This window comes from Stigmatopora nigra, chromosome 11 (genome assembly GCF_051989575.1).
Source record: "Stigmatopora nigra isolate UIUO_SnigA chromosome 11, RoL_Snig_1.1, whole genome shotgun sequence".
Classification (NCBI taxonomy): Eukaryota; Metazoa; Chordata; class Actinopteri; order Syngnathiformes; family Syngnathidae; genus Stigmatopora; species Stigmatopora nigra.
In genome coordinates, this window is record NC_135518.1 from 1,202,742 (window position 1) to 1,230,077 (window position 27,336).

General features: G+C 44.4%; 1 protein-coding gene across 1 annotated transcript in view; it reads left to right on the plus strand.

The window, feature by feature from the left end:
* kalrna (kalirin RhoGEF kinase a) overlaps nucleotides 1-27,336 on the plus strand; it is a 201,911-nt gene that overhangs the window by 18,296 nt on the left and 156,279 nt on the right. Inside the window, exons 3-13 of the mRNA XM_077728636.1 lie at nucleotides 4,695-4,769; nucleotides 12,174-12,288; nucleotides 13,352-13,544; nucleotides 13,618-13,791; nucleotides 15,286-15,369; nucleotides 15,500-15,631; nucleotides 15,780-15,902; nucleotides 17,495-17,617; nucleotides 17,698-17,889; nucleotides 20,347-20,478; nucleotides 21,631-21,729. Of these exons, the coding sequence (XP_077584762.1) occupies nucleotides 4,695-4,769; nucleotides 12,174-12,288; nucleotides 13,352-13,544; nucleotides 13,618-13,791; nucleotides 15,286-15,369; nucleotides 15,500-15,631; nucleotides 15,780-15,902; nucleotides 17,495-17,617; nucleotides 17,698-17,889; nucleotides 20,347-20,478; nucleotides 21,631-21,729 (1,442 nt within the window). The remainder of the gene's footprint in view (nucleotides 1-4,694; nucleotides 4,770-12,173; nucleotides 12,289-13,351; nucleotides 13,545-13,617; nucleotides 13,792-15,285; nucleotides 15,370-15,499; nucleotides 15,632-15,779; nucleotides 15,903-17,494; nucleotides 17,618-17,697; nucleotides 17,890-20,346; nucleotides 20,479-21,630; nucleotides 21,730-27,336) is intronic.

Consider the following 27,336-nt stretch of genomic DNA (forward strand, 5'->3'; position numbering starts at 1 on the left):
CTCTGAAGGCTTTTTCGGAGTCATATAATCCTTTTAAATTAATTTTGCACTCTGGAAAACAGGAATGATCTTTTAACATACACCTTATATAACACCAAAGTTCTAGTTCTTTTTTACACTTTACTCTATGTAATATACACCCCCTCATGCAAATTCCAGGTTTTGCCATTGTATCATAGTTTTTCTTCTCCATTGACAGTTGCTGCCTGCACATTGAAATTGGATCCAGCGAGCAAGAGTCGGAAACAAACTGAGAGAGAGAGATACTACAAAGTTCCATCTAATAGCTCCAACACATGATTTATGCTTTTATATTTAGGCTGTTTGGTCAATCTAAATTGTGCCTAGGTATGAGTGAGTGGTTAGTGCGTCAGTCTCACAGCTTTGGGGTCCTGGGTTTGAATCCAGGTCATCTCCACCTGTGTTGAGTTTGCATGTTACCTCCAGGTACTCCAGTTTCCTCCCACATTCCAATGACATGCATGTTTGGCTGATTGAACATTCTAAATTGTCCTAGGTATGAGAGTGAGCGTGAATGGCTGAGTGCCTTGCGATTGGCTGGCCACCAATTCAGGGTGCCCCTTGCCTTTGGCCCGAAATCAGCTGGGATAGGCTCCAGCACCCCCGCGACCCTAGTGGTTTAGAAAATGAATGTTTATATTTACCTAGATTTTATATATCTTAATTTTTTTAGGGTGAAATGCTGGTAATTTTTGATTGATACTGAATCACTCTGGTGTTGTGCTGAGTCAGGAGCATCCAGATGGCCTCTCTGTATGTGGTTTAAGCATTGTATAAATGACTTCACCCTGCACAACAAAAATACCCTAAAATCATCATACTTGATATTGTCTTATCAGTTGAAGTAAGGATGTGTGTATGAATGTGTCATTGTTTACCTTCAACCTGTACAAGGAACTATAAAGATGGAAATTAGCCCTTGGCTACAATATTGCATATTTACATATATGGTGGGACCTCGGTTATCGCGGTTAATGGGGACCGAGACCACTCGCGAAAACTGAAAATCTGCGAAGTAGCGGCGCCCCTTCAAAAATGCTTAAAAAGACGTATACAGGTTGTTTTTTTACCCCCCCCCCCCGTATATATTACACCATATAGAATACGGGTGGAGAGAGAGTGTGAAATTCATGTTATAACAAAAAAACCTGTAAAATATAATGTCTGTTTACAATAACAATTAAGGGTCTAAAACACTGTTCTCCCGAACAATTTACTTACGAACAACCAATTATCGTTATTCAGCTTTCAAAAACAAGCCAACACTACAATTGGCCAACATAATTAGTTCGTCGTTTTGCTCAACAAATTAACATTTATAATTTCTATTTCTGGGGGTTTGGATGACGCCGCAGACGATACAGAAGATGCAGGAGGCGGTGTATTGGCCGCAGGAAGTGTCTTAATGGATGCAGGAGGCGGCGTAGTGGCTATAGGAGGTGGCATAAGGGATGCAGGAGGATATTCTGTTTTTTTTTTTTTTTTGCGCATAAGAACCTTTGTTATTGGGAGTTGTGAACGTTGTCTTTTTTTGGTCGATGAAGATGCGATCAATATGATTGGTGAATTCGACGGCTCGCACCATGGCACTCATCAAAGGCCGCAACACCGGCTTCAGGTCAGGCGACAAGGTACAATAGAGCACTGCCACAACAGAGCTGAAAAGAGGCCTTTAAAAGGCAAAGGCAGCAGATACTAGGAAAATTGAGGAGCACTTCACAGAAATAACCCAAAGAAGATGTGGCTAGGAATACTACATATTACCAATTACCTGGACAATAATGTCTGTTAACGCAGATGCCTCACTAGCTGAGGAACTGAATCGTTTCTTTGCCCGCTTTGAGACTGACAAATCTGACCCAGTCTCATCACCCCCACCCTGTAGCAATACATTGAGCAGCCTGTAGCAATACATTGAGGCTTCAGGAACATGAAATGAGACTGGTAATGCGGTCAGTAAACACTAGGAAGGCTGCTGGCCCAGACGAAGTATCTGGGAAGGTTCTCAAAGCTTGAGCTGACCAGCTGTTAGACTTGGTCCCCACCTCTCTTCCTCCATTACACTGAGAACAGGCTCCCCTCAAGGCTGTGTACTTAGTCCTCTTCTGTACGCTCTGTATACATACGACTGTACACCAACCCACCAGTCTAACTCCATCATCAAATTTGCCGATGACACCACTGTGGTCAGACTCATTTCAGGAGGGGATGAGTCGGTCTACACAGATGAGGTCTACAAACTTTCTTCGTGGTGCTCGGTGAACAATCTCACGCTGAACACCACGGAAACTAAAGAAAAAATCCTGGACTTTCGCAAGCACAGCACAGATCTGGCCCCACTCCTCACAAATGGAGTATGTGTAGACTGAAGGTAAATGAGAAGACAGTGAGAGGTAAGTGATCCATTTTATTCTTTGTTGGCATCGCCGAGGCAGACTTGTGCAGTCGCCGGGATTTGGTTGCGCTCAGGGTCTGATGCGATGTATTATCCATCACGGCAGAGTGCTAACAAGTCTGAAATTATCACTTATTTCGGCCTTTGCCTGGTTAAACGCGCTTTGTGGAGAAGCACTACCAATTTTTTCATACACAGCTGGGTATGATGACAATAAGGCTTTTGTCGAATCAACGATGATGACAAAGCCTGTCTGATTATTACCAGTACAGAAAATATCTTCAGCACCAGTACAGAAAATATCTTTAGCACCAGTACAGAAAATATCTTCTGCACCAGTACAGGAAATATCCTCAGCACCAGTACAGAAAATATCTTCAGCACCAGTACAGAAAAATCTTCCGCACTATTACAGAAAATGAATGAATGCATTTTTTTCCTTTGCACGAAGTTACAATGGTTGAAATGAGTGGACAGGCGGACTGTATGGATGTGTCAAACTTTTTGTGGGGCTTGCAGGGGCTTGTGGTTCAGAAAAATGATTTGAGATGAGATATGCTCATTAACACAAATGTGTACATGTTCATTAATATATAGTGTCCCTTCATGAAATAAATCAATCTCAAATCAAACTGAAACAGTAAAGACACAGTGTGAACATGCATGGATCTAGACATTACATGCTGTTTATATGTGGCAAGTGGCCAAAAATTTAGACACGGTATCAGAAGTTCTGACTCGATATAGTCAGGCTCACCTCTCTGCACAACTCGGCCTTTTCGAGGTCCTTCCCCAAATGGAGTTTAAGTATCTCTACATTTTGTTCCCAATGGAGGGAAGAATGTAGAAGGAGATCGGTACCGCAGGCGTCTGCACTGATTTGGACCTCACACCGGTTCGTTGTTGAGAAGGAGCTGAGTCTAGGGAACAAAATCCTGTATACAAGCTGCCCCCATGACCCGACCTGAGATTATCAGGAGAAAATGGATGGACAGATTTTAGGTAGACATGTCACTGTCTAAACCACGGGTCTCCAAACTATTTCAGAAAGGGCCACAGTGGGTGCACATTTTCATTCCAGGAAACCTTTCCACCAATCTGGTATGGAGCTGCCAACGTCCATTGACCACATTTCAGCAGTACCCTTGTACCATTTCCAGAGTATTTCTGGAGTTAATGCGATTCACGCATAATCGATAAAAAAAGGAAAAAAAAAACAAGCGTAGTACAATTTAAATCAAATGTTATTATCACGTCTTTACATTAATTGAAATATTGTGGGTTTGCAAACTATTGAAATAGTACAGAATAATGAGAAACTTTGTGTTTGGGTCCTTCTTGCGTTTTACAGTCAGTTATTCCAACCTGTGTCACGCATAAGTGACGGTCGGTCCTTTTGGAGATGATTGTCATGTTGAAGTCGCACAAGACGAATCATTCGTAAGAACTTGTAACTCGGATGATTCACATTGCACTTGTGTTACCGAGTTCTTCCGGTTTACAGGGCAGTTGAATCATAATGGTGGAAAGTTTACTGATGGTGTGAATTTTGAAGCTTTTAAATTGGCAATTTGGTACTTTTCAGAAATCGTTGTTCCCCAAAAAATTTAAGTGAATTTTTTTTAGCGATTTCCAGAGTTTGGAGAGCTTCTCCGGTGTTCCAGAGTTCGGGTATCCTTTCTGGAGAAACTCTTGAAATTCCAAATTAGTTGGCAGCCCTGCTAGTATCTTAGAAGTGCAATCAGTGGATTGCAGTCAGGTCCTTCTTGTTTCAGCAGAAACATCATTGGTTATACTGTTTGTGTTCTATCGGTTGGAACAAAAACCTGCACCCACAGTGGCCTTCGAGGACCGGTTTGTAAACCCCTGGTCTAAACTCTTAAATGCTGACTCACCCAGGCTTATTGGATTTTATTTAAGTTTTGCACTACTGTTCTACGTTCCTCTCAGCTTTTTTTTTTTTGCTACAGTGATTATGAAACATTCCTCTTTCGGTTTCATCTCCCCACCCTCTCTCAAAAGAGAAAAAAAAATGAGAATGTACAAAATGATAGAAAGCACCTTCTATCTAAAACTTACACACTGCTGACATCTCAAATCTTTCATGTATTGAAACATAAAAAGGTTATTTGAAAGGCAAGAAGAATTTTTTCCACCTCATATTCACAAACCACTTGTGTCAATGTGCGGCCGCATGTTTTTTCCTTGCAGGAAAGTTGGTATGATAATTGGATTAATTATAAAATCGCAAAGCTCCTCTGATTGTCTCTTGCTTTAGGGTCTCTGAGGACTGAAGGCATCAAAGCGTCTGATGTTCTGCCTGTTTTAAAGGAGAAAGTGGCCTTTGTATCTGGTGAGTGTAACTGGAAATTACTGCCCTCACTTCTCTTAGATATACTTACAAAGCCTGACACGCCTTCAATTAGACACGTCCAACAGAAATGTCAAAATATTTTTTATTCAAAAAGTAAATTGTCTATCGTGCCACCCAGATTATTGGTTTCTAGCTTCAGTAGTTGATGCACAGCTCAACAATTGGCACGTTTCTGGATAACTGGCACTGCCGATTGATGAATGTGCTCACAATTTCTTGTACTGAACAACAGATCTTGGTCTAATTCTATCTGTCACAACTCTAGCCAATACCGTCCCGTTACATTCCATACTTTTAGCCCATCAAACAAAATGCAATCTGCAGTATAGTAATCCCTCAAATTTTGCGGAGAACAAACACGTTCTTCATCTTCATTGCCCTCATTGTTTTGGGGAAATTAAACTTCCACTTTGCTCCTCCGCGCCGGCCACCTATCTTTTCCACCCAGAGAGCTCTATTTTCAGATAAGGGCGATGGCAGCTGCCGTAAGGTAAAATTGCATTTTTGAAGAAAAAAAAAACTGCCCTCACGGAGGTTCCCGGCCACCCAGTGGGCTATTTCCAGATAAAATCGACGGCCTCCACCCCGTGCACACTATTTTTCTTCTCCGGAGCTGATTTCAGTTACAGTCCGTTTTTCTGAGAAGGATAGGGTTATGAAAGTGACTTTCGCTTGCGAGTTTCAATTTTTTTTGCATTTTTGTAAACATTTTTGATTTGGACTTAATATAAAATACTGCAATATATTGAAGCTGCAGTAAATCTGGGTGATAAAATAATAACGATAATTATAGTCGAACAATTTTTATTAACAATAATAATAAAATGTTTCGCTAAAAAATTGTGGCAACCCTGCGAACGAGTGGTTAGCTCTTGGGTCCTGGGTTCACTAGGCACACTGTAAAAGCTAATTCCAGACCATGTTCAGGATAAGAAGAGGATGATAAAGAAAAGTGTTTTAGCATGGTTAGCGGCTAATAAGGAGTGTGAACGCAAAAGGTCAACACCACTGCCAAAATGAGCAATAATGGGATGCGGGACTACACAGATCTGATCCACTAAAATATCCAAGTGTTGGTGTTTCCCCATTCTATGTAAATGTTTTCAAAACCCTAAATTAAAAACGGGTTAACTTGGTTTAAAATAGGTTAAGTTAATCCATTTTTTAATTTTATTTTTTTGTAAATGGCCACATGTCTGGTAAATCTACAGTGTGTTTTTGTGAGGCTAAAAATATTTTGCTTGCCAATGGTGATGTCTTCAGTTGGTTATTTCATTTATTAATATTGCACAGCAACTTTTGGTTTGAATGCAAATTTATGAAAATAATGTCACCTGTCATAATTTCTGCAGGTTTTATTCTTTACTTTTCTTAGTGTAAGGAGGGAGTTGTTCTATGTTTATTCCACAACAGAACAACAAAAATACTCTTTAAAAATCATATTTTGTATTGGGGCTGCCCGGTGGCGCGAGTGTTTTGCACTTTGACCTCACAGTGGGAGACCTGGGTGCAAATCCAGGTCGGTCCACCTGTGTGGAGTTTGAATGTCTCCGGGTCAGCATGGATTTTCTCCGGGGACTCCGGTTTCCTCCTACATTATAAAGACATGCATGGTTGGCTGCTTGAACACTTAAAATTGCCCTAGGTATGAGTGTGAGCGTGAGTGGTCGTTGTGCCCTGTGATTGGCTGGCCACCAATTCAGGCTGTCCCCCACCGCTGGCCCGGCGCCAGCTGGGATAGGTTCCGGCACCCACCGCTAGACTATTCTGTCTTATAAATTAAGATAAAATAGTTAGTTTCATAATAAAAAAATATGTAAAGTAATTATTTACTTATTCACAGAAGTTTGAAGTTTAAAATTTGAGACAAAAAAATTGAATGGTATTGTGTTAATTATCAATATCGACTGATAATTTTTTTTGTTCGGTCCATAAGATGAACTCTATTGCATCAATTTTCTCTGTTACCTAGGTAACAAAAATATAAACTTCTCAAGGTCTCGAATGCAATAATGGAACTCATCCATTTCTTTTCTGTACCTTTTCTCCTCTCTATCTGTGGGCACCTGGTGAGGGACACCCTGATTCATTGGACCAGGCAATCGTAGGGCACGAGAAGACAAACAACAATTCATGCTCGCACAACCTCGGGGCAATTTAGATTGTTCAACCAGCCTACATATCAGAATCGTCCAGGAGACAGACAAAGGCACAAAAGGGAGTAAAGTAGGCGAGTAGTTAGTCGTGGAAGGGAGGTTGGTAACCATAGAGTATGTCGTGGAGTCCAGAGTGAAGGAACAATGTGTGAGAGCGAAAATTGTTGTCCGTGGTCTGTGGTGGGGCTGAGCGTAGTCAGGATCCTGGGAGCAAAAACAAGAGGTTGTAATTTAGTAGGGGTAGGCAAGGAGACAATACAAGGGGGTATTTAACAGTTAACTGATTAAGATCATCCAGCAGTGGGGTCATGTTCTTCTTGGCTTTAAATATTCCCCACTGGCTAATGAATCACACCTGGAAGCGTTTGAGTGATTAGGGGCTGGGCCTGTGATTGAGTGGCAGGCACAACCAGCCACCAATCTGGTTCGGGGCCTGACAGTACCCCCTACCCTACGTGAAAGGTGGGGTGGATGCGGAGAGGTGGTGGGAGCTCGAGGCGCACAGCGCATGGGTTTATTATCCGTTTGATCTCGTAGAGGCCGATGAAGCAGGTGGACAGCTTACAGGACTCGGTCCTTAGGGGGAGGTCTCGGGTGGACAGCCATACCCTTTGACCGACGACATAGGCTGGTGCGGGGCACGACGGTGGTTGGACTGCCTTTGGGCACATGTGGAACGGTGCTGAAGTGCAGCCAGATACGGCCACATCTGATCAGGTGTGCCTGGATAGGGGCACGGCAATATCTGCCTCCAGGGAAGGAAACAAGGGAGGTTGGTAGCCAAAGGAACACTTGAAAGGGGACAGGTGGGAAGAGGAGTTAGGGTGAGAGTTGTGGGCATACTGAATCCAGGGCAGCTGGTCGCTCCCGGTGGTTGGATCGGGATGGGTGGCGCAGCGAATCGCTGCCTCCAACTGCTGATTGGTGCGCTCATACTGTCCTGCAGATGATAACCCGAGGAAAGGCTTTCTGTGATGTTAAGGGCTCAACAGGAGGCAGACAGACAGGTGAATTGTGGACCCCGGTCAGAGACGATGTTGGCCGGAATTCCATGCAGGCGGAAAACATGCTGCGTAAGGATGGCGTACGTCTCCTGAGCTGAAGGTATTTTGCGGAGGGCGATGAAGTGTGCAGCTTTGGAAAACCGGGAGACTATGGTTAGTATGACGGTGTTACCTTGGGATTTAGGAAGGCCTGTGATGAAGTCGATTGCAATGTGAGACCAGGGGCGGCTAAGAATTGGGAGTGGACGGAGTAAACCGGAGCTCGGCATGGTGGAGGACTTATTGCGCGCGCACACGTGGCAGGTATACACGAAGGATTGTTAATCTGCCCTTAACGTCGATCACCAAAAGCATTGGCGCGGGCAACATCCGGGTGGCAGGTCAGGCGGGAGGTGTGGGCCCATTCAAGCTCCTTCGAATGCTTTGGGGTCAGGACATAAAGGTCCTTCTGCGTACCTCGTCTTGGGTCCGGCTCCGAATCTTGGGCACTCAGTACCTCGGCCTCCAGCCCAGTCCTCATACTAGCCACAATGCAGGAGGGAGGTAGGGGGCTCTTCCTCCGATTTCGTGGGATGTAAAACACGGGATAATGCCTCAGGCTTCCCGTTCCTGGAACCTGGGACATAGTTTAATGTGAAATAGAACCTACTAAAAAACAGGGTCCACTTGGCCTGGCAAGGGTATAGCCTCTGGGCCGACTTGAGGTATTCAAGGTTCTTGTGGTCCGTTAGAACCGTGAAAGGCTGACGAGCCCCTTCCAGGTGGTACCTCCATTCCTCCAGGGTCATCTTCACAAGGGTGCCTCTTCCCATCCAACTGTTCACCTTCGAGGCGTCGACCTCCACCTGGTACTGCAATTCAGGGTCTGGGTGGGCGAGAACGGGAGAAGAGGTAAAACGAGACTTCAAATCAATGAACGCCACTGACCAACAGAACGTGAGTTTCGTGGATGTGAGCGCTGTGAGAGGGGCAGCGACACAGCTATAGTTCCTGATAAAACACCTATAAAAATTAGCAAACCCCAAAAAGCGTTGTAACTCCTTTTTCCCTTAGGGCCTGGACCACTGAGTTTTGGCTGCCACCTTTGTGGCACCATCTGCACCTCCCCATCGGCCACCACATACCCCAGAAAGGTTGTCTGCGGGACGTGAAATTCACATTTCTCAGCCTTGTTGTACAGGCGATTTTCCAACAGGAGTTGCAACACCTGGCACACGTGCTGCTCCTGCTCCTCAAGACTACATGAAAAAATAAACAAGTTTAGCGTCCAGATAGACGAATTGATAACTGATTGAACATATCTCGAGGATGTCATTAATCAGGGACTGGAACACTGCCGGGGCATTGCAGAGGCCAGGACAGGATAGGCTCGACTTTCAGAATTAGCTTCGATGGCGATAGAAAAGGAGGAAGGAAGTAGAATGGATATTGTGTACAGTAAAAAATGATTTTTGGTAGTAAAATATGGCTATACAGTGATCCCTCGCTTATCTCAGTTAATGGGGACCGGGACACCCGCGCAGTAGGCTGAAACCGCGAAGTAGCCGGGCGCCATCAAAAACGCTTATAGAAACGTATAACACGTGCACAAAACCACCACCAGGCTAATATGCTGTTCATTCAGGTGTTTTATTCCACATTAGAATGCGGGTGTTATGTTGGTGCATACAAACAAATCAAATATAGTATATATATATATATATATATATATATATATATATATATATATATATATATATATATATATATATATATATATATATATAGAGTAAAAAACTGCAAATGTAATAAATGTAAACTTTTATTCAGAAAACTCGGAAATTCAAAAACATCATAGCAGAGTCACTCGATCCTTGTGGGCTTTGAAACCTGTCTTCTGAAGTTCGTCCTTGAAAAGAAATGTTCGGGACGGCATCCTCTTCCAGTAGAGTCCTGTTTCATCCATATTAAAGACTTGCTCCGGGGCATAGCCCTTTTCTTCTATCATTCCCGGAAACACATCCTCAACATAATGCCTCGCTGCTGCTCCGTCTGCAGAGGTTCTATCTCCATGCAGCGACACATTCCTTAGTCCGACTCGCCGCTTAAACCTCTCAAGCCAACCCTTGCTGGCAGCGAAAGCCGTACGTGGTCGTGGGTTAGTCTGGCTTGAAGCACCGGGCAGAGGATCACCTTTATCGACGTCTTCTTCCTCGTCCAGAAAGTTGACGTCGTTGTCACCACTCGCATGCACCATGGCATCAAACAAAGATTTAGCCTTACTTCGGATTACGTTTCCGTCCAGGCTGATTTGCTTCGCCCTACAATCACGGATCCAAATAACCGGTGCATGGAGAGTGTTTGGGAGGCATCACGAAGGGCTTCACAAAACTTTCACGCTTAACTTGGCGAGAAGCGTAGTGTATAGCACGAGATAGGCGTGGACTGAGAATGGGCCTCCGTGGTGAATGGGCCAATGGGGAGTCGAGTATATTCAGTGAGCATTCAGCTGGCCAATCAGCTTGCGTTTATGCCCGTGATGCGGCCGTGATGCGGCCGTGATCCCCCATGATGCTTTGCGCATAGGTGCATTTTTTGTGTTTTAAAATTTATAAAATGATGAAATTACTAATTCTAATTGAATATTTTGTTTCCACACCCTGTAGGACGATGTAATTTCTAATTTTAATTTAATATCTTTAATTTTTTTTTTTCCTGAAAAAATTCCGCGAAGCTCTGCAGGCGCAATAGCTGGAACGCGAAGTAGCGAGGGATCACTGTATTCCTAAACACAGTCGACCCTTGAGATACGACTGCTCCGCCTTAAGACATTCTTGTCTTCCGACGAAAATTTCAATCGAATAATTTGCCCGAGATGCGATCAAAATTTCGTGATGCGACCAAGCCATCTCTTTCGTGTATAAAATATTTCTACGACCACTGGGCGGACTTTGCATTTCCCCCGTGTTGGGTACATTTACACAATATCACTATGGATCGGTAGAGTTCTGCAAAGAAAAGGCTTTGACAATGGACACGAAACGCAAAATAATGGAAAAATATGAGTGGGGTACGTGTTACTGACCTCGCTAGGCAATACGAGAGGAATACGTCAACCATTTCCACCATCCTTAAGCAGAAGGACGCTTTAAGACATTTGCCTTGTTTATCGCCGAGGAAAGTTAAATCCCCCAGCAAGTTTTCTACTGCGATGAAACTGGTCCTTTTTTTGGAAAAAGATGCCCAGGCGGATCCATCTTTTTGACAGTTTCATGTACTTGCCCGATTCGGCGCATTGACCATTTTAGAGAAAATGTTAGATTTTTAGGTGCACCTTATATGTGTGAAAATACGGTAAATGTTTATATACCGTATTTTTCCGCGTTTTTGTCTGGGCACTTTCGGATGATTGGATGGCTGGACGCCAACAAAGAAGCAAAGTTGAAGTTAAGTTTTGATTTAAGTTTGGGCAGCCGTCTGAAGCCATTGCTCTGCAAAGTGGAAGTTTAATTTTCCCCAAAACAATGACTAAGTACTTTCATCAATTGCAAGAAATTTTCAATATGGCATTAAGTTTGCAAAAACGGGTCCTGGAGATTTATGACAACATAGTGATTGCCATGGAGTATGGCAATCTTCTTGACAGTTTCATGTCCTTGAACAATGCATATTTGTACCAAAAAAGAAACCGGTCACAACTCCCCATCAACATCTTCCTTCTGCGCTGAAAACCTCTTGCAAAAGTTCCTCCTGAAAAGCTCCTGCACTGCGCCTCCTGAACATTTCTTCAATGATCCAAAGACTGGAATTTGACGAAAAAGTTGTACTAGAACTCTCATTAACCTTTTGTTTAACTAAGTGGAGAGGAACTATTTTCACTGTGATTATAGTATTTTCTGTATTTACAATTTTTATTTAGATTATATTTAGATATGAATACATTACAGTCTTGTCATATGCGTATAGCTGTAATATTTATTAAATACACTAATAATTGTACTTATGACTTATTTTTCTATATATGCCTGAAAACATGTAGTATGGTAGTGATAATAGGAGTGATCCTACATTACGTTCTTTTGATTATCACGGCCGTGTCTGGTTTACATTAGATATTTGTGTATAACCCTAACCCTGATAAACAGAACCTTTCCCCCACAAAGTTATGAACTCAACCACTGCTCTCTTCAGTGTTACACATGTTTTTGTGAATCTTGAAATTAAATGCTTATGCATGTGGACAGGTGGGCGGGACAAACGAGGAGGACCCATCTTGACGTTCCCTGCACGAAGCAACCATGACCGAATAAAAGAGGAGGACCTGAGACGTCTTGTCACATACTTGTCGGCAGTTCCTAGGTAAATACTCACACAATCACCCAGACGTGTACACACACACACACTCACCACCATACATTTAGGAAATTCATTGATGAGAGGGAATTGTGCCAAATACAAGAAGGAAGAAGTGGCCAGTGGTGCTCCTGATGCTGGCGTCAATGGAGCAGATGGAGTCCTGTCTTTTGATTTGCATCAGCATCAAAGCACTGAAGAGTTAGAGACTTTTGCCTACACACTACCAATTCAGGCCTATTTGGGTGCCTTTTTGTCCTGAGCTGACTAAACTATCCCAGCTGACTTCAGGCCTGTTTTAAAATGGCAAGCCATTGTAAATTGGATCCATATACAACTCAGGATGCTTACAAATTTAATTTTTAATAACAAAAAACACGAGTATCCAAAGGAGAGTGCAGGCCCATGCAGGCCCGGAGAGAAAATGCAAACTGCACACGGGAGGGCCGACCTGGATTTGAACCCAGGACCCCAGAGCTGTGAGGCCAATGCACTAACCACACTCCCCCTCATTTTGTCAACTGTATAAGCATACCCATTGTGCTTACTTCCACCACGTTTAGTGACAGTGAATTCCAAGATTGTAAGAAAATATAAATTCTATAAATAGAAAGCCAATTGTTTTTAAATATATATATATATATATATATATATATATATATATATATATATATATATATATATATATATATATATATATATATATATATATATATATATATATATATATATATATATATATATATATATATATATATATATATATATATATATATGTATATATGTGTATATATATATATATATATATATATATATATATATATATATATATATATATATATATATATATATATATATATATATATATATATATATATATATATATATATATATATATATATATATATATATATATATATATATATATATATATATATATATATATATATATATATATATATATATATATATATATATATATATATATGTGTATGTATGTATGTATGTATATATATATATATATCAGCTGAAGCCCAATAATCATGCTCTTGACTTGTTTTCACTCCAGTGAAGATGTGTGTAAGCGAGGCTTCACTGTCATCATCGACATGCGGGGCTCCAAGTGGGAGCTGATCAAGCCTCTGCTGAAGACACTGAAAGAGTTTTTCCCCGTAGAGATCTGCGTTGCCCTTATTATCAAACCTGACAACTTCTGGCAGAAGCAGAAGACCAACTTTGGCAGCACAAAGTTCTCCTTTGAAGTGAGTGCTCTCCGATATGATACCTAGCTCACGGTACCACCTGCTGAGCACCCTCCAAATTGCTTTTCACCAGACCACCATGGTGTCAGTGGAAGGTCTTGCCAAGTTGGTTGATCCTTCGCAGCTCACAGATGATTTTGAAGGTTCACTGGACTACAACCATGAGGAATGGATGGACCTTAGGGTCTCCCTGGAAGAGTTCATGGCCAATGCTGTCCATCTACTTTCACGGCTGGAAGACCTGCAGGTGAGACGAAGGATAGAGCACAAACTGTTCAACAGATAGGCAACAGGTTGGATGACTTAATAGATGAATGAAATAATAATTTACAGTAATATCTCGACATCCGAGTGCCCCAACATACGAGCAATTTGAGATACGGGTAAAATTACGAACAAATATTTACCTTGAGATATGAGAAAAATATTGATATACGAGCATACAGCCGGGTGTAGCCAATGCAAGAGACTACTTTTGAGACCAACATGGCACTGTTTCCCTTAACAACTCCCTCGTGTAATGTCTTTACGAGCACTGGGCGGAGTTCTCCGTGTCCTCCCCCCCACCCCGTTAGTCAGTGCAGAATGGCGGAGCTTGCTCGTTAATACGAGAGGAGTATACTACTTCTCGTTGGCAAGCTGTTGTGCGTTATCCTATTGTGAAGACATTTGTGTGCATCAATTTCGTAATGTTTTGAAGGGAAGACAAAAGCAAACAACCCTCGATAGGTTCGTTTTAAAAACTGGAGCTGAAAGTCAGGGTGGATGCGGGGCAAATAGAGCCAACCCAGGAGAAGAAAAATAGAAGAATGTAAGACAATTAGAATTAAGTTTAGGGCCACAATGTAATTTCCAGAATAAAGGGTTGAATAAAGTTATCCAATCCAATCCTACCACCAGTTAGTTGTTACTACATTAATAGATGGCGAATTAGAACAAAAAAAAAAGTTTTTCCAATCCAATATCCTTCTGGGTGTTTTTTCAGAGGGTTGGAACATATTAATTAGTTTTTACTTCATTCCAATCAGAAACGTTGTTTTAAGATACGAGTAAATTGACATACGAGCTCAGTCCCAGAATGCATTAATACAGTTTTACCTCTACTTACGAATGCCACTAGTTACAATTTTTTATATGCAATTATATGTCACAAGATCCGAAAATAATATCTGAGTTATGAAAATATCAATACATTTCCTGTAGCCGTAATTTTATTTTAAAAATGTCGCGGATCCTTTCCCCACAGTCTGCTGGGCTCCCATTGGCTGCCTCCCAATAACAATTCTCCATGATTAAGGATTATTTTATGTCCTTTTGACCGCCGTTCATTGTTGTGTCCTTGAACTTTGACGTGGCTTGGGAGAGGTTTACCAGGCGTACCCTTAATGCTACTCGGAGGAAGCTTTGGCTGATTGTCTTTGACGGACTCGAAGTCGAGCCTCAAACTGATCCGGACCCTGTGGTGGCCAAATGTGTGTCAATGGGGCAGGTGATTTCTCTGGGTACTCCGGTTTCCTCCCACAACCCCAAAACATGTTTGATAGGGTGGCCGAACCCTCTAACTTGCCCCTAGATATGAGTGTGAGCAAGAATTTTGTGCCCAGCAACTGCCTGGCCACCAATTCAGGTTGTGGTGGTGCACATTGCCCTGGTGCACATAGTTAGCTTGATGATTTGTAGTAAAAGTAGAAGCAGTGAATACTCAAGAATAAATAAATAATAATAAAACATTTTGTTATAGGATTTTTTGTCCAAGAAAGAATTTCCTTCAGATGTTGAAGGATCTCGTCAGCTATTAGAAGAGCACACACAGCTGAAGAAAAAGGTGATCACTGGCAAAATACTACACACTAGCTGTTCTCCAATATACTGGACCTTTTGTTTGGTCGCAACAATATTTCTAAAGTTAGAGAAATTTCTGGTGATGATTGTTTTGTGTTCCAACTCTGTTGAAGATACTGCGGGCTCCGGTTGAAGAGTTGGACCGTGAGGGCCAGCGCTTGCTGCAATGTATCCGATGTAGTGACGGTTGCTCTGGAAGAACCTGCATCTCTGGTTCTGCCGATTTCCAGAGCCTTGTGCCAAAGGTAACATACTCCATGCGGTTTGAAAATTCCATTTCACACTGAAAAGTGAAATAGGAACTGCAAAACTCACACACAGAAGTTGTTTTCCTACAGGACTTTATTGTTAACATAGTTTTTGAGTGTGTTTGAATTTTTTTGTTCATGTCAGATGGCCAGTCTACTCGACAAGCTTCACTCAACTAGGCAGCATCTCCACCAGATGTGGCATGCCCGGAAGCTTAAGCTCGACCAGTGCTTCCAATTACGTCTTTTTGAGCAGGACGCAGAGAAGGTAAAGAAAGATTTAACAAAAATGTAACATTTGCAGCAGCTGTTGCTTTTGTGACTCTATGAGTATCCATTACTGATTAACCCTATTCTAGCTGACTATGGGCAGCAGGCGGGGCACACCCTAAACTGGTGGCCAGCCAATCGCAGAGCACAAGGAGACGCAGAACCATTCGTGCTCACACACATATCTAGAGCCATTTAGAGTATTCATCCATCCCACCATGCATGTTTGTGGGATGTGGGAGGAGACCATAGTACCTAGATAAATCCCAAGCAAGCCCTGAGGGAGAACACATGCAAACTCTCCCACAGGGAGGTCAGCGAGGTTCGGCTAGTGCGATTTACACTCGGGTGCAACTTTTACAGTGGGCCTCAACTTATAAATGCCTCTAGGTACGAAATGAGTCTCTCTAGATACGAAACGAGATCCAGGTTACTAAATCCCCCCCAAAATGTACATGCATTTCCTTATCCGTTGTTTTATTTTGAAATAGTCACGGAGGCATTGATTTTAACTTTCAAACCTCTCTACACTCTACTGGGCTCTCATTGGCTGTTTCACAACAACCACGATCTATGTTTCAAGATTCTCTTCTGTACTTTTGACAGCTGTTCATCGTCACCGAGTTCTGACGGTCTTCTGTTTTTATAATCATGCCTCCTTAGAAAATTACCAGTGTGAATGAAAAGAAGTGGTCAGCGGTGAGGACATAACGAGTTGGTCGAGGGGCATAAAATGAACTCTCTAGAGTTAATGGAACACTTCGCAATAGAGGAGGAATATTACACGAAGGCAGGCGAGGAGGAAGCAGCGAGCATTCCAATGGCAAAAATTTAAAAAAAGCTGGAGAATTTTTTTAAACTTTCTGTCTTTGTAGAAAAATCACATCCAGAAATTTGGACAATTGGGACACTGAACAAGTTGGTGGTTGTTTGAGGACCGTGGAAAAAATTAGAGAATTTATATATGAAGTATTGCTCTACTTACAAAATGTTCAACTTATTTCGTAAGTAGAGGTACGACTGTATATTATTTTCCCCTTTCATTCTGCAATTTCGTAATTAAAAATAATGCAAGTTTGCCTATTCCGGTAAAAGAGTGAAAGTCATCATTATTGCATATGTACTGTATTCTCTTAATTTGATATATTGCACTGAATCTATTTGTTTTTTGGTTAAGCAGTTTTCAAATCGATTGAAACAAAAAAATATCATCTTATAGCTTCTCTGGTTTGCAAAAAAAAGGGTCAGGTTAAATATAACCGATTGTATTTCCTGTGTTCAAATTGTATTAAACGTCTCAAAGGCCCTTGAATCGAATCACATGGCTGGCAAATATTATAGTAGTGCCCAAAAAATGTATATTGTATCGTTTTCAATTACTAATGATTTACCCTAAATGTTTTTCAAATTCTTGAAGATGTTCATTGACATTTTAATATATTTGATACCATCTGTCATTGTTTTATACATTCATTTCACAGGAGAAATGAACAAGGGCCTATGATATTTGGTGGAGGGCCTCATTCTGAGTAATCGTGCACTTTTTCCTATCATGTATTAGCAATAATCAAGTGATTTATATTTTTGCAGATGCTTGACTGGATCAGCCACAACAAGGAGTTGTTCCTGCAGAGTCATACAGAGATAGGAAGAACATATCAACATGCCGCGGAGCTGCAGACACAGCACAGTCACTTTGCCATGAACTCTATGGTAAACAACACACATTCTCTTAACTCAATCAAAAAACCCACTGAACATAGACATAATTATGTGTTTTTCTCCCCTTTAAGAACGCTTATGTAAACATCAACCGGATCATGTCGGTAGCGTGTCGTCTATCGGAGGTGGGGCACTATGCTTCTACACAGATTAAAAAGATCTCAAGTCAACTGGACCTCGACTGGAAAAGTTTTGCAGCTGCTCTCGACGAACGCTCTACCATCCTCACCATGTCTGCTGTTTTCCACCAAAAAGCAGAACAGGTAAGCAGAATTAAAAAGTTATAGGCTTTTATTCAACCATATTTTCTCCTATTGTTTTTTGACTTTGACAGATTACAATTATTTGTTCAGATAGTTACTATCATTGCACAAAAACAAGATTGTTTTGGTAAAATCAATAATAGAGCTCGGGTAATGTAGACCAGACAAGGTCGTGATAAACAAAAAAATGCATAGTACTATCACCCCCACTATTACTACCCATTACATTTTACGCCTATACAGAAATAAAAATACACAAGTACAGTTATCAAAAAGTGTACCGTATTTTCACACCTATAAAATGAACTGTCTGACTGGGCGCAAACTCAGTTGTGGGTATATTTTCAGTTTTTTGTCAATACTTTGGACGCTTTGTTGCAAAAGATGCTAGCATGACACTAGGCCAGTGTATCTTATGCTAGCTGCTAGCGTACCTATGTTATGATAGTCGCTGGCATATTTTTTTGAAGCCAGCGTGAGTAAAACTAACTTTGATAGTGCTTTATTGAGGTAAATGTTATATACGTTGTGTCTGTATCTGATACGAAGAGTTCGGCGCACAACATGCTATGTTCCAGTGTGAGTCAGAGCTGTGTATTCGGGGAACTTGATTCCATCTTTTGCAAAAGCTCGAACAACAGTGGTGGCCGACACTTGAGCTCAGTCATCCACAATCCATTGTAACTCGTGACATGCATCACTCCAAAGCCTTCAGTCCATTTTCCAAGCGTTCACACCCGTATTATTTTGTCATTCACATCAGCCATTTCCTCTGTATAGCTCTAATATGTTGTTTCTTTGAGTATTGAGAGTGTTTTTGAGGGTTAAAAGCGCTGCAAGCACACGGAAGTCAAATGCCTTGCCACTTGCCTTGGATGTTTTGAATGGATTTACTGCATTGCTTGGAATGCATGGAAAGGCTAATTTTAGTGTGAACGGCTGCTGGGTTGATCGCAATAAGCAGCATGCCGGCAAGAAATTAAACCAGTCACTCAAGCGGTCAGGGCCATGCAAAAATTGAATTTAGTGCCCAAACATTGCGCAAGGACCAATTGGGCGCATTGACCATCATAGAGAAAATTTTAGACTTAGTAGTCTTAGAGTTAGTAATCTTAGATTTATAGTCCAGCGACCGGAAGTTTGGGCTTCCGGAGGTTAATGCGATGGAGGTTTCGCCGCCGCGAGATTTGCGCGCTCGCCCCGCCCCCGGATCGTATGTGTACAAGTTTGTCAACCTCGGCCCGGGGGCCAAATTCGGCCCGTTAGGATTTTTAATCAGGCCCGCCGCCAGCGTTGTCCAAAATCTAATGTTTGTTGGACCTGGGAAGTTGTCACTACCCCGACATCTCTGACATTTTGAATCGGTTGGTTCCACCTGTACAGGGCTGCCCAGAATCTCTACATACATATGGTCTGCCTTGTCGCTATCCCTTTAAGAGCGGCTCATATGCACTCCCACAGTCTTTTTTCTCCCTTTCGTGGATGTTCCATCTTGGCTCAGTAAAAGGCAGCAATGGGTTTCAATCCGGCCGAAAAGAGCATTTAATGATTAAATAGGGAGAAAAAGTTTGCCTCGCAGATGTTTATAAATAACGATAGGAATTGAGAAAACAAAAAACACAACTGGAGAGCATTGAGCCTCTGCACCTGTGCGCGCCGCCATCTTGGATCCCAATAAGAGGGCAGTCAGTCCTTTGCTGTTACTTTGGTCACCTTGTCACACACTATATGTATAATGGTGTACATCACAAATGCGGAGGTCTAACTAACTACATCAAGCACCATACAAAGTTCAATGGGGTACCTTTTTTGCTAGCTGTGTGGAGTTTGCATGTTCTCCTCACCGCGTGGGTTTCTTCCGGGTACCCCGGTTTCCTCCCGCATTGCAAAAACAACATGCATGCAAGGCTGATTGGACACTCTAAATTGCCTTTAGTTATGGGTGTGAGTGTGCATGGTTGTCCGTCTCCTCGTGCCCTGGGATTGAGTGTCTCCTGCTTCTGGCCCGTAGTCAGCTGGGATTGGCTCCAGGACCCCCTGCCACCCCAATGAGGATAGAGTGGTTCAGAAAATTAGATGAGATGAGACCTCTTTGTTAATAATCTTGGTGTTGCATGCCTTGCATTTGATCTTTATGTGTTTTATTAGTTTTAATCTATGAATCGCAGAACTCTCTCTTGAGACCAATATGTTTGCAATGGTGTTTCTCACGGGGCCATGGCAGCAGGTGGGGACAACTATGCATCACATAGTCATAAGTTTTGTCAAGTCTAGAGTCATTGCCTTACTAGTTTAGTTGAGCTTCGAGTCTTGGACCCCCTGTTTTTGTCGAGTTACAGGTCATCAAATTTGCAATTCGAGTTGACCTGAATCACAGTCCGATGACTTGAGTCCTATTTCCTGTTTTATTCTCATAACATTGTTTATTTACTATTCATTACCTTTATCCTTGAGCAGTTCTTGTCAGAGGTGGAGCCTTGGTGCAAGGTCTGCAGTGAGGGAGGTCTCTCAACTGAGGTGCAGGAGTTGGAGCTGGCCATTCACCGCCACCAGAGCCTCTACGAGCAGGTCACACAAGCCTACTCCGAGGTAAGTACGTACTGTAGAACCAAACCTTTTTTTTTATAACATATAGATTAGATTAAATAGATTCGACTCCATATTCAAGCCTTTGTATGTGGAGATTACATACTTGATTTTCTTACTTTTTAAGAATCCATGCAGGCAAAAGTAAATAAAATCAACTTTTTAAAATAACTTTTTAAAAGTTAAAGTATATTTTCCTACCAAATCCATGTTAGGTTGACTGAAGATTTTATAAATGGTGCACGCCTGCTGAAGCGCAAAATAAAAAACAATTTCGAACAAAGTTAAGAAATCTTTGACTTGGACAATTTCCTTGAATGTGTTGATCCGAGCGGCGCCGATGTCAATATTATGATGATAAGAATTACTGAGTGACTAAATCATTAATTTATCATCTATGATTCATATGTATCACTGCCCACGGTGTGGCATGCACTTGGTCACCAAAATAAACCAGAGATTTGTTGGTGAAAGACACGTAGTAGTGTGTGTTTGCATAAAGGCTGCATGTCCAATTAGCGCTCATTGATCCCGCATAATCATGAGAAGACCCCATCATGCTAGTGGGATGTATAATATTTCAAATGAATGTCTCACATGAAAAAAATAGCAATAAATATTCAATTAAAAAATTGTGATGAAAAAAAGAGAAGGCAGTGGATCTGGGGCTACAAATACAGGTAACAATGGCTCAGGATCATATTAAACTATTTGCAATACCTATAATAGAATGGTAGCATTATGACTAATTAAGAATGCACAGATTCCAAACTTGGTGTGTTAAGTTGTGAATAAATTGAAAATTGCCAAATCAACATTATAAATACTAAACTTTTCCAATTCTGCTTAATTTAGAAACTTTAAAAACAATAAAACTCTTAATTGCTGAACCAGAAATAGTAAAAGTTATATAAATTGGGTCATAACTTACTAATTACCTATCTATTTATGTCTAAAATGCCTTTCCTATTTCTGCATCCTCACCCTCTTGCTACTGAATAAAGTTATCCAATCCAATAATTCATTTAATATATATACTTGTTGTGACATCTAGGTACCACTTTGTTTAATATAGCTTGGAAAATAATGGCCTTGAGTAACTTTTTTAACGCAATTCTTTATCTTTGAACTTCAAGTAATTCTTCCTGTGTGCAGGTAAGCCAGGATGGGAAAGCTCTTTTGGATGTGCTGCAAAGACCTCTTAGTCCTGGCAACTCAGAGTCTCTGACGGCCACTGCCAACTACTCCAATGCGGTTAGTGGTGTTTCAAAGCTTTCATGGACACCTTGCCAGCTAATCAGTCTGTCATTAATGAGTTAGCTAGTGTATTTATTCGCATTTAAACTTGCGCGTATAAGCCGCACCCTGAAAATTGTCCTGAATTTTTTTAATTTTACAATTTTTCGCTCTTAAGGTTTTAATAGCGAGTACAAATGTGTTACTTTGAAGGGAACATCTTAAGAGAAATTATCACAAGTTGTATTTCTGAGTTACTGTATGAATCAAAAGCACAATATTAGGGTCAATATCATAAAGAAGTTAATAATCCTTTCCTGGTAATGCAAAATATATAATTATTCAATTTAAGAAAAGACGTCTAACGTGATGAAAACCTGATGCTTTTTCTTACCACAAGTTTAAGTTGTTGTGACAGCCATATTGCTTCTAATGTCAAAATATCTCAATTATTTTGATGGTTCTTATTACTCCGATAGTTGTCACTATCGAACAAGAAATTAAAAAAAATCAACTGTACTTTAGTTTTATTTCAAAATCAAGGGTACTCGCATCTGGCCAGTCAAAGCACGTTTACCTAGGTTTAGACGGGAACGCCCTAGGCATGATGGCTGTGCCCCGAGCGAGCAGTGACGGGAACGTGAGTTTTCTCAAGTTTAATGCAAGATACGTACGTTTTTTTTCTTGAATCTCATATATAGACGTCAAAATAAATGTTGTTCAATGTTTTATCTGTTTATGTTTTCTCTATTTTGAGAAATAAAAGACTATCTACTGCAATCGCTTGCATCAGGATGTCACGCCGCCGTCAACTTGCAGTTTCGTGCATGTTATGTTTTTATGCGCATATAAGCCGTATCCTCGATTCAGTCATCATGTTTTTGTCGGGCAAAAGTGGGTTATATGGGAGTAAATATGTTATTTAGATTCTTCCATCCAGAGTTAGAAATCCCACATTTTTTAGGTTTTTGTCGATGACTCTATAAGTGCCAGATTGTACCACTTTGATTAAATGCTTCTGATAGGATTATGCATCTAAAACAATGAACTATGTGTCGGGTTTAAAACCATATACATTCAATAACTTCGGATCAGAGGAAGCACACGCACAAAGTCGGCTTGATGAGAGTTTCAAAGACTTTAGCTGAAGGAGGGGTCAGAGTAGCCAACGCTGGGAGATGTGTCCATCCCCCAGCCTGACCAGTTCGAATCCCTTACCGACCCCCAACAGTTGTGTTATGATCGCGCCGCGTAGTGCGACGCGATCGGAGGGAAGTTGAACCCAGATGCAGAGTCGGCGAAGGAAATGGAAAAGGGAAGGCAGATCTGTTGCTCTTGTAGGTTGATTTAATAAACGTGGTAACATAACATAACAAACTTAGCTTGATCACTCATTACAAAGGAAAAACATGCAGCGTGGCGTGGCGTCAATGGGAACGGCAATGACTACGAGGAAAAACATGAAATGAACCAGACGATCCGACAGCGTCCACAGAAAACCATAATGCTTAAATACCAAAAATAATCTAATCACGTAATTAGCCACAGCTGATAATTATCGTGACGTCATGCCAGGAGAGGCAATCCAGCCACTCCTGACAGTACATCCCCTCTAAGGGACGGATTCTAGACGTCCCAAAGTCAATTACAACATGAGAAACGGGAACAAGCAGGGAGGGTGGGTGGTTTGACCTAGCACTGTCCGGTGGTCGTCCACACCAACCCAAGAACAGACGGAGAGGTCGCTCCGGCGGGCGTCCGCGCCAGCCTGAAACAAGACGAGGCAGTAGTCGGTTCGGCGGGCTTCCGTGCCGGCCAGAAACGAGACGAGTCAGTGGCAGGTCTGGCGGGCGTCCGTGCCGGTCAGAAACAAGACGGGGCAGTGGCAAGTCTGGCGGGCGTCCGTGTCGGCCAAGAACGTGACGAGGCAGTGGTCGGTCCGGCGGGCGTCCGCGCCGGCCAGAAACGAGACGAGGCTGTTGTTGACCCGGCGGGCGTCCGCGCCGGTCAAGAACGTGACGAGGCAGTGGTCGGTCCGGCGGGCGTCCGCGCCGGCCGGATACGAGACGAGGCAAGGGCAGGTTTGGCGGGCATCCGTGCCAGCCAGAAACGAGACGAGGCAGTGGTCGGTCCGGCAGGCATCCCAGCTGGTCCTTTAAGTCTTGGCCAAACTGCCAGCCTTCAGGAGATATTAAAAGTTTAGTACGGTCGGGCACCTTACCCTGTTTGCTCGGGGGGTGGCCAACTCTCTCCTCCCGGGAAACCGGAGCATTGCTTCTCTGGACGTCGCCGGCCCCGTCCTCCAGGGGCACCGGCGAATTGCCACTCTCGACGTCGCCGGCTTCTTCATCCAGGGACTCCGGCGAATTACCACTCTTGACGTCGCCGGCCCTTTCCAGGGACTCCGGCGAATTACCACTCTTGACATCGCCAGCCCCTTCTTCCTGGGACTCCGGCAAATTACCACGCTTGACATCGCCAGCCCCTTCTTCCAGGGACTCCGGCGAATTACCACTCTTGACATCGCCAGCCCCTTCTTCCAGAGACTCCGGCGCATTGCCACTCTCGACGTCACCGGCTTCCTCCTCCAGGGGACCCGGCAAATTGGCACCCTCGACGTCGCCAGCCGCTTCTTCCAGGGACTCCGGCGAATTGCCACTCTCGACGTCACCGGCTTCTTCCTCCAGGGGCACCGGCGATTTGGCACTCTTGACGTCGCCAGCCCCTTCTTCCAGGGACTCCGGCGAATTGCCACTCTCGATGTCACCAGTCCCTTCTTCCAGGGACTCCGGCGAATTACCACTCTCAACGTCGCCGGCCCCGTCTTCCTCGAGCGCCGGAGCATCGTCGCCACTTCTGGGCGGGCAGGCGCTGGACGGGCAGGCGCTGGACGGGCAGGCGCTGGACGGGCAGGCGCTGGACGGGCAGGCGCTGGACGGGCAGGCGCTGGACGGGCAGGCGCTGGACGGGCAGGCGCTGGACAGAGCGGTGCTTGGGAGAGCGGTGCTTGGGAGAGCGGTGCTTGGGAGGGCGGTGCTTGGGAGAGCGGTGCTTGGGAGAGCGGTGCTTGGGAGAGCGGTGCTTGGGAGAGCGGTGCTTGGGAGAGCGGTGCTTGGGAGAGCGGTGCTTGGGAGAGCGGTGCTTGGGAGAGCGGTGCTTGGGAGAGCGGTGCTTGGGAGAGCGGTGCTTGGGAGAGCGGTGCTTGGGAGAGCGGTGCTTGGGAGAGCGGTGCTTGGGAGAGCGGTGCTTGGGAGAGCGGTGCTTGGGAGAGTGGTGCTTGGGAGAGCGGTGCTTGGGAGAGCGGTGCTTGGGAGAGCGGTGCTTGGGAGAGCGGTGCTTGGGAGAGCGGTGCTTGGGAGAGCGGTGCTTGGGAGAGCGGTGCTTGGGAGAGCGGTGCTTGGGAGAGCGGTGCTTGGGAGAGCGGTGCTTGGGAGAGCGGTGCTTGGGAGAGCGGTGCTTGGTAGAGCGGTGCTTGGTAGAGCGGTGCTTGGGAGAGCGGTGCTTGGGAGAGCGGTGCTTGGGAGAGCGGTGCTTGAATGGCCGTCCGTCACCAGAAACCTGATCCGTGGCTTCGGTACGGGTGCGACTGGCGACCCCAAAGGCAACGGGAGTACTTTGCGTGGCCTTGGCACAGGAGCTTGGGGCACTTGAAACGGCGTGGTGGGCCGAGTAACTTCGGCCACTTGGACAGGCGTGGTCGGCCGAGTAACTTCGGCCACTTGGACAGGCGTGGTTGGCCGAGTAACTTCGGCCACTTGGACAGGCCCGGTCGGCCGATTAACTTCGGCCACTTGGACAGGCGTGGTCGGCTGAGTAACTTCGGCCACTTGGACAGGCGTGGTCGGCCGAGTAACTTCGGCCACTTGGACAGGCGTGGTCGGCCGAGTAACTTCGGCCACTTGGACAGGCGTGGTCTGCCGAGTAACTTCGGGCACTTGGAACGGGGAGGGCTGCATAGTCCTTAGGAGATGCTGGTACAGCGTGATCGGCCGAGTATCTTCGGGCACTTGGAAAGGCGTGATCGGCCGAGTAACTTCGGGCACTTGGAAAGGCGTGATCGGCCGAGTAACTTCGGGCACTTGGAAAGGCGTGATCGGCCGAGTAACTTCGGGCACTTGGAAAGGCGTGGTCGTCCGAGTAACTTCGGGCACTTGGAAAGGCGTGGTCGGCCGAGTAACTTCGGGCACTTGGAAAGGCGTGGTCGGCCGAGTAACTCTGGGCACTTGGAAAGGCGTGGTCGGCCGAGTAACTTCGGGCACTTGGAAAGGCGTGGTCGGCCGAGTAACTTCGGGCACTTGGAACGGGGAGGTCTGCATAGTCCTTAGGAGATGCTGGTACAGCGTGATCGGCCGAGTAACTTCGGGCACTTGGAAAGGCGTGATCGGCCGAGTAACTTCGGGCACTTGGAAAGGCGTGATCGGCCGAGTAACTTCGGGCACTTGGAAGGGCGTGATCGGCCGAGTAACTTCGGGCACTTGGAAGGGCGTGATCGGCCGAGTAACTTCGGGCACTAGGAAGGGCGTGGTCGGCCGAGTAACTTCGGGCACTTGGAAGGGCGTGGTCGGCCGAGTAACTTCGGGCACTTGGAAAGGCGTGGTCGGCCGAGTACTTTCGGGCACTTGGAAAGGCGTGGTCGGCCGAGTAACTTCGGGCACTTGGAAAGGCGTGGTCGGCCGAGTAACTTCGGGCACTTGGAAAGGTGTGGTGGTGGTTGGAAAAGGAGCTTGGACGGACGTGGTCGGGAGAGGAGCTTGGACGGACGTGGTCGGAAAAGGAGCTTGGACGGACGTGGTCGGAAAAGGAGCTTGGACGGACGTGGTCGGAAAAGGAGCTTGGACGGACGTGGTCGGAAAAGGAGCTTGGACGGACGTGGTCGGAAAAGGAGCTTGGACGGACGTGGTCGGAAAAGGAGCTTGGACGGACGTGGTCGGAAAAGGAGCTTGGACGGACGTGGTCGGGCGCGTAACATGGACAGTGGTTAGTGTGTCCAGGCATTGCTTTCGCTTCGCTCTACGGCGTGGCGCTCGGCGCCTCCTCTGGGAGGATTGCACAGCACCCCCGCCATCACGTCGTGCCCCATAATAGGTGGTCAGCCCACTCTGTAATTGCTGGTCGGGGTATTTGGAGTAGGAATTATCGGGGGAAAAATAGGGATAATCGTCCTCCAGTGGAAGGTCTCGGGGTCCGAATTGGTCGAAGAATTCATCATCGGATTCCGAAACACCAGCGAAAAAATCAATTTCCTCAACGATGTCCTCCTCACCAGAATCTTCAGGCTCCCTCCATGGTGAATCATTTCCGCTGGTCATAGGCATAAGATAACTTGGGCGGTCTCTGGTGGTTGTACGCACCTGGGCATCATGATTAAACGGTAAGGGCTTCCCAGGGCGACGTGCATAGCAGTGGTGGGGCGTAGGAGTACGCTGCGGATCTAACTCTCCTACCCTCTGAGAGTCATCTCCAGCAATGATGTGCCTGAGAGCCCCGCACCACGGTGTGTTCATTACAAAACTCCTAAACGATTCTGAGGGGTTTCTTATACACTCCAAGCAGTCCGGTGTCTTCGAGGTGGATGGTCGGCGTCGCCGAGTGCGTCGGCGCGAGCGTGGGTGGCGCTCCGCTGGG